We start from the raw sequence: 12,035 nt of genomic DNA, 5'->3' as shown, positions 1-12,035 counted from the left end.
CACATACTTAAATTGGCCTGATTGTGTCTCAACATCATGGGCTTCTATGGTAAGAGTGAGCTATGCTGGTGATTAAAATGTTCCGGTATCATGTTTTAAAGTGTTACAAAGTTCATATGACTGTAAGAATAAAACAAACAGAAAAACATGTGTAATGTCTGGAAACACAATGTCTTTATTATTAATTAAACTCTGACTCAGATAAAACCCTCATTGAATTTCATGAAACGTGTGTGTGTGTGTGTGTGTGTGTGTGTGTGTGGCTACTAACCTGACCAGGATCAGAGTTGCTTCTTTTGTACTGGCCTGAAGGGACACCAGGTATCACATGAATCCGGTTGACGAATTTAGTTTTTATTTAGGTTATCTTTCTTATGTCAAGCAAGAAACAACTCTTTCTTGTAAGGACTCCTGGGGGTTTGTGTGTCAACTACAGTCCCCACCTTCCCCATCCCCACCTTAACAATTCTTTTTTATTATTATTTTATTTTCAGATGACTCTGGTTCTCTGGCATTTATATGTGTGATGTATAAGCTAACCCTTAGCCTCCCTAAATACAATTTTCTTTTTTTTTGTTGAGCAAACATTTACAATCTAGCAGCCATCCTGTCTTTGGTACACAACTCACAGGACTTTGCGGACAAAATCAAACAGATCAAGATGGACAGAGACGACACCATGGTCTTTTATGATGTAACTCCGCTTTTCACATGCGAGGGAACTGGTGAGAAAATTAAAATCCAATTAGTTGACTTTAATTAGGAAAAACCTGCAAACCGATTACCTTTAAAAAATTTCAAGTAAAGTATGTCATAATGTTTAAGTCATTAAAGCTGAAAAGGCAGTTTTTAGACTACTCATGTCATGACAGGAAACTAGAGTATAATGAAATCAAAATAATTAATTTGTTATACTATAAAATATCAGTTCAGATTACATAAAAAGTCCGACTTATGTTAAGTAAGTGCTACTCATTAAAAAAAGTTATCCTAACAAATCTAAATGTCCACATTACTAGAAAAATATGAGCAAACTGATGCCTCAGTCCCTGAATGGAGGATTTGCACCATGTGTGAAGGTGGTTGGGGGAGCAGTGAAATGTCTGCAGACCAAGTGATGAAAAATATCTATGAATCCATTTGCCTTGATTACATAAAGTAAGCAACTCATGTGTGTTGCTTACTTTATGTGAAAGCCACAGTGAAGCAGCGAAGAGTAACAGCTTTCATTCTTTTCCCCTTTTTTTGGCATGATTTTAAAATGTAAAACCACACTTATCATATGAAGATTCTCAAGTCACCTTGAAGCAAGGCGTCTGGACTTGTAGAGTTAAAACTCTACAAGTCCAGACGCCTTGCTTCAATCTTCTCTACGTATGATGACCTGGATGACTGAGAATCTTCATATGATAAGTGTGGTTTTACATTTTAAAATCATGCCAAAAAAGGGGAAAAGAATGAAAGCTGTTACTCTTCGCTGCTTTCTTCTCTTCGCTGACATTTAGATTTGTTAGGATAACTTTTTTTAATGAGTAGCACTTACTTAACATAAGTCGGACTTTTTATGTAATCTGAACTGATATTTTATAGTATAACAAATTAATTATTTTGATTTCATTATACTCTAGTTTCCTGTCATGACATGAGTAGTCTAAAAACTGCCTTTTCAGCTTTAATGACTTAAACATTATGACATACTTTACTTGAAATTTTTTAAAGGTAATCGGTTTGCAGGTTTTTCCTAATTAAAGTCAACTAATTGGATTTTAATTTTCTCACCAGTTCCCTCGCATGTGAAAAGCGGAGTTACATCATAAAAGACCATGGTGTCGTCTCCGTCCATCTTGATCTGTTTGATTTTGTCCGCAAAGTCCTGTGAGTTGTGTACCAAAGACAGGATGGCTGCTAGATAACTCTACAAGTCCAGACGCCTTGCTATCATATTTCACTCATCATATTTCTCCATACAAGAATGCCACATTGAAGCATACGCGTCTGGACTTGTAGACTTTTAACTCTACAAGTCCAGACGCCTTGCTTCAATCTTCTCTACGTATGATGACCTGGATGACTGAGAATCTTCATCAACACACTTATCATATTTCTCCTGTATTCAGGAACACGTAGCCTATCTCTCCATCTCCATTATGATGGAGCCTGTCTTTACTTGGAAAACAAAAGTAAGAAAGTGCACTGGTCGGATTAAAGACTGGAAGCTTGTGTCACATTTCAGTGATGACGTTTAAGAAAATGATAAGTGGAAAACAAGTCCTAGCAGACAACAATGAGGGTTAAAAAAAAGGTATATTTATTATATTTGTCAGTATTCGTACTGCAGACTGTGGACTCAGCATCAATATCAAAGAATGTTTTATACTAGGCATCACATTAGAGTGTGTGTGTTTCAGTGTGTTTCTGTGGCCGTCCCTCGCCTTCATCTTTTACATGCACATTATGACCTCTTTCGCTCAGCTTCCTTATGTTTGTGATATCAGTTCTGTTGAAAGCCCGCCCTCTTGTTTCCCTCTCTTCCCCTTGCTGTCTTAGACTGCTTGTTTTCACACTGAAGACTGTGTTATAGAGGATCAGCAGTTCTCCTACTTTAGACACAGTTTGGTAAGAAAAAAGTGAACTTATATTAGTTGATATGTTGCGCAACATTTCTCGGGGCCATATTTTGATCTTAGCTGTTTTTCTTCCCGTCTTTTTGGGGTAAGTTTTATATCTGCTTCGCTTCTTTACAGGAATGAAACTTATTTTTTTAAGGAAGTGAAAGCTAAATCACAATAGCAAAAAACAACTTTAAAATCAAAAATGTGAAAATATAAGGGATGAAAAATAACATAATTTTCTAAAAACCTAATATCTGTTTTTTCATCTTTCTTTTCTTTTTTTTCTAAATGTATCAGCCCTCAATGCAAATGAAACGAAAAGAAATTTCAGCTATTTTATGGTTTTACTTTGGTCAGAAAACAAATGATGCTTAAAAAATATACTGTATTATAATGTGTATTTTCACTCAATGGAATGTGCCTCAGATTATATAATTTTTAAATAATCAAAATAATAAGCATAATGAATTGGTTAATAAACGGTTTACATTTAATGGATTTTGAGGTGCTGCAGATTGTTGAATGTAACCAAATTCACTAAGTAAATGTTGATGAGAGATTCGGCCAGTTTTAATGTAAGATGAGTGACAAAAGATACACAACGACAAAATACACAAAATGTATCATTGTCTGAAAAACTTTAGACATCAGTGTTACAAATAGTTATAGAAGATAAAACTCACTGGTAACTTTCTACTTTCTTTGGGGGCTATAGAGTATTATATCAAGGAAGCAAAGTTTAACCACATCTGCACGTTGACTCGCTTACAGGGGTTAAACACTGTTCCAACGGTGCGCTATAAAGCTTCATATTATTTGCAAGACGTTGAAGAATTTTTAAGAGAAGCTGGAGAAATAGTTTTTTCACTGTTTCCAGTCCTAGTACATCTTCACAGAGGACACATTATAAGATTGATTGTGATGTGGTGAAAATGACTTTTCGTTGGGTTTGCTGGTGTACTCTAAATCATTTATTTGAAGAATGTGACCAACATTTCAGGAAGTGGCCTTGACTCCTGTTCATCCAGTTAGACTTGTTCCAAAACGTAAGCCATCAAGAAACTAACAGCAGATCTTCGGTATACGTCTTACATGTAAACAGCCACCACTGTTCATACAGAGGGAAATGTAGCTACTTACCACAGGAAGCATCCTCCCATTCATTCATTTAACCCACTTTCTGCTGTGAAGGTTCACCAGATGTTCTTTTGATGCAGAGCAACAGTGCTCAACCAAACAAGACATGTGCTGATCATTAACCTTGAGACTTTGTCTGAACCCCCCACACCTGCAGAACCAGCAACAGTAAAATCGATCACTATGACTTAAGGGCTGTGAGAATAGGACCTGAAGATTTCTGAGATCACAGGGACATTGGTCAGTGAAACAAAAAACTGGATTATTTTGAGCTACACAGGACCAGTTGGAGCTGTTTGTTAGCAGTCAATCATGGTATGGAGAGTATCTGCCTTTTGTTGAAATGTTTATAGAGATGGTTACTGGAAAGTCTTTGCATGCGAGCCAGGCAGAGTGACGCACCACACAGAAGCTGCTCATTTAGGTTACATCACAGATCACAGGGACGGCTGTCATGTTGATGTTTAACCACAGTATATTTTGTAGATGATTTTGTAGATGATTTATAAGATTCCCTTGGAAGCAAACAGAGTTGTTTTTGTTCTATTGACAGCTCACTAAGTGTGCGTTTATGTCATTATGTGCTAGATCATGTGTCCTTTTCACTGTTTTATTGATCATGTAATGGCCCAAAAACATGGTTTTGGATTTGGAATTTTTTAATTTTTAAATTTTTTTGCAACATCTAATAAAATAGTATTTTTTTTAATTATATATCATTACATTATTATTAAACTCATAATTTATTATTAGAAGAGAGAATGATCTTATTCTCGGTTCCTAGAGGAAGTGATATCTTACCATACCTTCACATATGATCTTGTCCCTTTTATTACAATTTTTAGTGCAGCTGTGATAGATGTTCCACACAAGACAATGGAAAAATGTTTTTAAAAATAATAATAATCACATACCATTAATGACCTGCAGGTGTAACAGAAAGGAAGCTTGTAATTATGATTGAACATATGCATTTTTGGATTGCTGTAATCAACAAACCTTTCCAAAATCACACAAACAAATGTTAATATGTGTACAGTATTTTATGTCATATGAATGTGTGCCTCACACAAACATTATCATAACACTTAGCATGTGTGTGCACCTATGCTTTCATAGGTTGGTCTACATCTACTACAAAAACACCTTCTCATCTTTCACGTAAGTGCAGCTGAGTTCCAAACTTCTGACATTAAATACATTTTATATAAATTCTTTACATGTTTTTATTAATATCATTCGAGTTCAGTCTTGCTGTATGAAATATGTGTTCCCTTAAAGCTTTTGTGAGCCATGTTACAACGACAACAAACTTGAAGAAGATGTGAAGGAGCTAGTGGAGAAGGTGGAGGTAAAGCAATGCCCCGACAATGCCAGCTGGAAGACTGGAGACTTCACCATACAGCCTGGGTGAGAAGCCACTCTGACTAACAGCAAATACAGCTCACCATATAGTACACTTGTTATGAATTAACATTCACTGTACTTACTTACTAAAAAAAGTCTATCAAAAGAGAACCTGCCTTGCTTCAATGTGCAGTGCAGCCTATATGGCAAAATACAGTTAGTAAATCATGAAATAAAGTCAAGTTATACAATGCAGCAAAACTCTTCAGTGCTCTGCAGCACACGTCAGACTGCATCAACACAGAGAACATGTGATTTCTCAAGAGCAACCGACAAACGGCACACCACATATGAGGAAATGGGTGGTGTCGCACCAGAATATGCAGCCCATGCAAAAGACTTGAAACAAACACTCTATGTTGATGCATAACTAGTCCTCTATCCCCTGCTGCACACTCTGCTACACAGTACTTCAGTCCACAGACTTTGATTAGCATCACACACGTCTATCCAGAATGGGTAATTCAATACTGTCAGCTTATTTTTCAGGACATATAAGTGTGAATTTGGTTGTTGTTGTTTATTGTTAGTGTTGTGTACTGCATTGACCCTGTGTGAAGTTCCTGCTTTAATGATTACATTTTAGGTCAATGTTTGCTTCTCTGTTTCAGTGTCACATATGCCCAGCCAAGCACACAGCTGGGGTAAGCAAAGGAAAGCAGAGATCACATATCTGCAAATCTGCTTTAAACAAATCTGCTCACCACGGCAGAATAAGGCTGGTGGTTTGCCCTGCATATTTACACTTGTTTGACTTGTTATGAGGTGTATTTTAGACTGCTGATCTTTTTTCAGACGAACTGATGTGAACTCAGTGACAAACTGGAACGTTCCTCTGGTTTGGGAGGGAACCTTTGATCCGGTGGTTATTGACGCAATCTACAAGAAAATGGACCCAAGAATCGCTGTGGTGGTTTTTGCTGTTGGCAAGTAAGGGCAGAGTATAGTCTTGTAAAGATAGCACACAGATTACAAGCAGCTACCTACTTGTAATCTGTTGTGTATCGCTTGGTCTCATATGATGCCTCACTTTGTTCTGCACAGGTACACCCGTTTCCTGAAGGGCTTCATTGAGTCAGGGGAAAAGCACTTTCTTGTTGACTTCAAGGTCACTTACTACATCTTCACAGACAATAAAAAAGATGTTCCCGAAGTGAGTCGTCATCTATTACTGTGTACATTTGTGCCACACACTTGTGGGCATTATGATGTGAACCATGTCGTGCAGCATGTGGGGTTCAGCTTAACTCCTGGCCTAACCACAGGCCTAACAGCAGTCTATAATATCAACATGAAGCTATTTAATGCATAAAAAACACCTTATCCTGCTCTGAATTCTCCTCTGAGATGCTTTGCCATGTCCTTACTGTAGCTTGCGTCAGTTGCAGCTTGTTGTGTGGATCTAAATTCAGTTTTGTTTTAAAAAGCAAGAAGCAAGAGTAGTCAGGATGAGAAGAAATGTGTCATTTATAAACTCATTTGGTAAATACTCATTAAAATGTAAAAGTTTAGATTTAAATTAGTTGACAGTCAGCAGTGAAATGTTTGTTCATGTGGATGCTTTCTGTTGACCTCCTTCAACAGTTACACACTTAATTGTAGTTGTACACATACTGTCCGTCTATCAAATGACACCTTTAATTTTTTTTCAGTGATTTATTTTACTAAATGTCTGTCGCTGATGTTTTATCATTTCATTGATTTCGTAATTTGGATTAATTGGTCAGGTTGCACGTGGAAAGGGCCGAAACATCTCAGTCATCCAAGTCCCAAGTGCCAGCCGCTGGCAGGATGTGGTGCTTGGCAGGATGAAGTGGGCCACCATCACCATTGACAAACAGGTATGAAAGGAATGGTGCAAAAATGTTCCACTGAAAGCAAAAGTGTTCACTCCACAAAGATAAAACAACGCATCACATCCGCCATGTTTTCAGATCCGTAATGAGGCGGATTATCTCTTTATGATGGACATCGACAGTGTCTTTCACAATCGCTTTGGAGCTGAGTCACTCAGCCGGCTGACAGCTGTGCTTCACCGTGGCTACTACAAGGTTTCGCTGTTTTCCTTACATCATTTTTATAATCATGTTTGGGCTAAAATAATGTCTTAACAATGTGATATTTCTTTATCAATGAATCTGTTATAATGTTTGGTCATCTTTTTAAAACATTTTTTCATACATTGCCTGATTTTCTTACCATCCCAGCATTGTCGGCCCTCAAAAGTATCAACCTCGGATTACTTTTATTACATGTTTTTCTTTTCATTTCCATTTTTCTCAGACCAAAAGGAATGATTTTCCATATGAACGACGGTCCAATTCTAAGGCCTATATTCCTCCTGGTGAAGGAGACTACTACTACACTGCAGCTGTCTGGGGTGGCTACTTGGAGGATATGTACCAGCTTGTGAAGTAACTAAAACCACATTATCCTTTCAGATATCCATGACAGGATTGATTACGCAAGTCTGAGTGGGGTCAAAGATACAGGATATCATTCATTCTTGAACTAAAAGGAAAAAAAAAGTTTTGTACATGTGTTAACTATGTGTGCCTTTTGTATTTTATCAGATACTGTTACACCATGTCTCAGGAAGATGCCAAAAACAACATTGAAGCCGTTTGGCAAGAAGAAAGTCACCTTAACAAGTAAAGTGCTGCGTTTTTCCTGAAAGTTGTTTGTGTCTTTCCTGTTTTTAGGTTCCAGCAAAAGCACATTCTGCAATCTCTTTCTTTATCTTTCAGGACGACTTGTTATGTCTTTACACAGAAAATAGCACATAATGTTTCTGCTTATCACCCCTTTCATGCAGGTACCTCTTGTACAACAAGCCCACGAAGGTGCTGTCCCCAGAATACCTCTGGTCAGATTATGACAGTGTACCAGGAGATATCAAAGTCGTCAGGATCTCACAGTTGATCAAGAACTACGCAGAGGTGCGGCCAAATGGAGGAAACTGATGTCAACAACACATTTGTTGTTGCATCTAATAATGGTGGGATGGGTTGCTTTTTCTATTTTTTAAACTATAAGATATAAACAGAGGGTGTACATGAAATCAAATAGATTTTAGGTCAGACGAAAGAATACTGAAATGAGACTACAGCTGCTTGTTTTATAGAGTGGCCATATGAAATGTTCAGTTTAGTGGGGTTAATAATTTAACATGGGCTTATAGCTGCAGACAAAAGTCGCACATGGTCTATTATTATGTTGTAAGGTGAAACGGTACAGAAAACAGGCGTCTATGGGTTGAGGTTGTTCAGCGGTTCTCCTTTTTTTCAATTGTGCAATAGCTGCCCTTCTTTGTTCTTTGATTGCCTCAAACTGAGTGTTTCTGGTAGGCAGACATGTTTACACATCGCCCCCTTGTGTTGAGCCTCTTCACTCTCTCTATCTATCAGACAGTTCGTTGACTTGTCATGTGTCTGTAGTGTCAGTCAATCAGCAGGAGAGGGATGCAGCCATCATTAAAACATACTGTATGTGCTTTTCCTGTTATAAGTATAAATGTCTCCTGACTTAAACTCATAATGAAGAATTTTGTTTCTCTGGGTGTGCTTGAGTATATACATGGGTATCATACAATTATTTTCTAATGGAAATTATTAGTTATTAATTAATTATTATTTTTACTTAATATCAGGTTGTGGTTATGTTGTGTTTGCATGTTATGTTTATGTGAAGTGTGCATTTATCTGACAGGTCATGAGAATTGCCCAAAGGTTTTTCAAGGGTTAAAGGTTGATACACTACAAACTACACACTGTGATTCCTTAAAACCAATGGAGACAAAAGCTATGGTACACCATTATCCATACCACACTCATATGTAACAATAAAATCAGTTTTTTCCTAAATGTAACTTTGCCATGTTTCTTACAGTTACATTACTGGAACATTCAAATGAATGGGATTTGGAGAAAACTTTATCTCAGTAGTTAAAATGTTATACAAAGACATAAATAATAATTTATTAATCTATCTTATCCGACCCAATAAGACACTCAGTCCGTCAAGGATGCCGAATCTCACCATTTTTAATTGCAGCAGAGCTCCTCTCCTTACAGATCTTAAACAATGATAGTATAAAAGGTTTAACCATATTTAAAATTACATTAACTACATTAACTAGCTGATGATACAGCTCTACTAGCATCAGACTGAACCAGCCATTCAAATAATTAAGGATTTCTCTAAAGCTTCGGGTTTACATCTTATTATTAATAAATGTGAAATCTTATGTCTTTATGTTACAGATTGCAAAAACATATGTAACATACAAGTTTAAAAAAACTGTGAAATACTTAGGCATATATATCACAAAAGATATGCCCCATTATGAATATGTGGCTTCAACGTGAACTGTCCATTTTTGGGAGAATTCTTTCAACTAAAGCAGAACATATCTCTGGACCGGTATATCCTGCTCCGTCATTATTTGTTTAGGAACAATGACAAATGAAATTCTCTCAGTATCCAGAATACAAGGAGGCTTTGAACTATTTAATGTTAATGATTGAAATAACACTTTCAAAATAAAATGGATCAAAGGATGTCTCAAATCAAATTCAATTTGTTTGTTTTTTATTCCAAACAATATTTTCAGAAAAGTAAGTGGTCTAAATTTTTTACTTACTTATTTATCTGTTATTTTTTGCAACCTTTTTGATTGTTATGGCACAATGCTTAGATATGAATGTTTTCCTCTTATTAAATCCTTCCCTGTCGCAAGTAAAGAATTCAACTTTGTAACCAAAGCGATTCCGGATGAACTTTAACCAACATTTCAATCGATTTTAAGTGTTTAAGAGTGTAATTGTGTATTTTTACCATAGAAAACATGACGTTACCTTTATGACAAATCTATTTGTTTTGTATGGCAAACTTTATATACATAAGTACAAACATTCCAATATTTTACCCAACATCAAAAGATTTTTTATGAGAATTCAAAGAATACATTAAAACTAATGTGTTAAAATTAACACCTATCAACACTAAACAAAGCAACACAACCACCAATCTATATGTGAACTTTTCCAGTAGGAATAATATTTATCTACTCTTTTTTCCCCCATGCCATCTCATTTAAAATGTTATTTATTTATTTAATATATGTTTTTTACAAATGCCTATTTCCTGACTATTGTTATTTTTTATTAATTCTACCTATTTTTGTATATCAATATTTTATAGTAAAGTAATTTCCCCCCTATTTTCTTAGGATAGTATGATTCCTGTATTTAGAAACATAAGGAGCACATGTCTATTTGTCATGTATATTGGATGTTATATTGTTCAATAAAGATGAAAAAATAGCATCAGCCATCCAAGGGCCCATCACACACTTAATTCACAACACAATTGAAGACTGGAGCTGCGCAGCGCTCGTAAAGCTGCGCCGTGTGTGGTTTTACGACAGTGACGTAAAGCGTCAGTGTTGTGGTTGACAACTAGACCAGTCGTCCTCTAAGCCAGGGGTGGGCAATTATTTTTTTGCGAGGGCCACATAGACTTCCATTAGAAAAGCAAAGGGCCACAAAAACATACAAAAACATCTGAAGCTGAAGGTTTTTATTTCACTATATGAAGTCAACACTGACCTCATATATCAGCCTTTTGTAAAATGACATTTTCTGGTAAAATAAAGGTTAAAATAAATAATGTGATATAACCACATAAATACATTAATAGCATAAATACTATAATCAGATATATGGAACTACTAAAGGCAACTAACTGATTAATAAAACAGCTTTTGATGTTATTATTCATATGTGACTATTGTCATATGACGTAGTTTATCTCAACCGCAACCGCGTTTCACCTTAAATGACCTATAATGTTTGCTGCGTTACCAGCTCTGTCTGTGCTGAGTTAGGGTGCGCGATGTTCCATTATCAAGAACGTTGGTCGTCTTCTCTGTGAACATATCCGCGCTTATGTGTGTACGTGTGTGTGAACGCGGACGGGAGGGAGAGAGAGAGTTGCGCGGAGTTGAATGAATGGAAAGATAGCGATATTATAAAGTCGCATTGGCGGAAAAAAGGCTCAGAATCAATGTGTGGCGGAGGGAGTTGATGATGTGAACTGGTCTGTGTGTTTACTGCTCTCTCCTCTGTCCTCTGTGTGTGTCCAGGTCCACTGAGTGTGTGCTGGTTGTATGTTGAAAAACACTCCCGCACAGTGCAGAGCAGCACAGATGATGTAAAGATATTTTTACAGAAGAAAAAAAATTAATTAGTTAAAACTAATTTTAAAAACAATCCCAAAGCTCTGAAAGTTGGACAAGGTCTGAGCTTTTTAAGAGCAGATGACGATGTCGGCTGCAGCACCGTGGTAACATCTGAATGCGCCGTGGCGTTTCTTCTCGCGTTACCGTACATTTCAGCATAGTCGCGCAGCATTTTTAAAGTGTACACAGCGCGACCATGTCTCTCCAAAGAGTAGATGGGATGAAGCAGTACAGCAGCGTGGAAGAGACAAGGAGGGTTGGAAAGACGTTACCGGTAATGCCGTGCTGACAGCTGACTTTTGATGCCTTCTTTTTTTTTTATTGTGTGTACGAGTCCGCGGGCCGCCTTGAAGACGCAAGCGGGCCGGATGTGGCCCGCGGGCCGTACTTTGCCCAGGTCTGCTCTAAGCTAAGGTGTCAGTCGCCCTTCAGGCAGCACAAAGTGGTCTACTCGACTGAAACATTTATACTAATCTAACGTTGAATCATGGCAGGAACGATTGCACGGAAAGCCATTGACCACCTGAAGAGCAAGGAGTTCAGGGATTATCTGACGAGGTGTGTATTATAAGCAGCTAAATTTCTCTGTTAGCACAAATGCTAACATCGCTAGCTGGCTATGGGGTTACACTTTGGTT

At 37.2% G+C, this 12,035-nt stretch overlaps 1 protein-coding gene across 1 annotated transcript; it reads left to right on the top strand.

Annotated features, from left to right (window-relative positions):
- Positions 1 to 2,537: 2,537 nt before the first annotated feature.
- On the top strand, positions 2,538 to 9,024 carry LOC114433245 (globoside alpha-1,3-N-acetylgalactosaminyltransferase 1-like). The gene is made up of 11 exons (XM_028401704.1): positions 2,538 to 2,712; positions 4,869 to 4,910; positions 5,031 to 5,159; positions 5,768 to 5,800; positions 5,952 to 6,086; positions 6,201 to 6,309; positions 6,884 to 6,997; positions 7,091 to 7,207; positions 7,440 to 7,570; positions 7,730 to 7,807; positions 7,972 to 9,024. The coding sequence occupies exons 1-11, from the start codon at positions 2,648 to 2,650 to the stop codon at positions 8,117 to 8,119; spliced, it is 1,101 nt and encodes a 366-aa protein (XP_028257505.1). The 5' UTR covers positions 2,538 to 2,647; the 3' UTR covers positions 8,120 to 9,024.
- The last annotated feature ends 3,011 nt before the right edge of the window (positions 9,025 to 12,035 follow it).

Source organism: Parambassis ranga, chromosome 3, assembly GCF_900634625.1.
Source record: "Parambassis ranga chromosome 3, fParRan2.1, whole genome shotgun sequence".
In the NCBI taxonomy this organism is placed as follows: Eukaryota; Metazoa; Chordata; class Actinopteri; family Ambassidae; genus Parambassis; species Parambassis ranga.
This window is presented reverse-complemented; position numbering and strand designations above follow the sequence as displayed.

Excerpts from the sequence above, each read along its gene's own strand:
- LOC114433245 (XM_028401704.1), top strand. The coding sequence starts at position 2,648 with ATGTTGCGCAACATTTCTCGGGGCCATATTTTGATCTTAGCTGTTTTT. Across the intron at positions 2,713-4,868 it reads TTTCTTCCCGTCTTTTTGGG|GTTGGTCTACATCTACTACA; the intron begins GTAAGTTTTATA and ends ATGCTTTCATAG. Across the intron at positions 7,571-7,729 it reads GATATGTACCAGCTTGTGAA|ATACTGTTACACCATGTCTC; the intron begins GTAACTAAAACC and ends GTATTTTATCAG.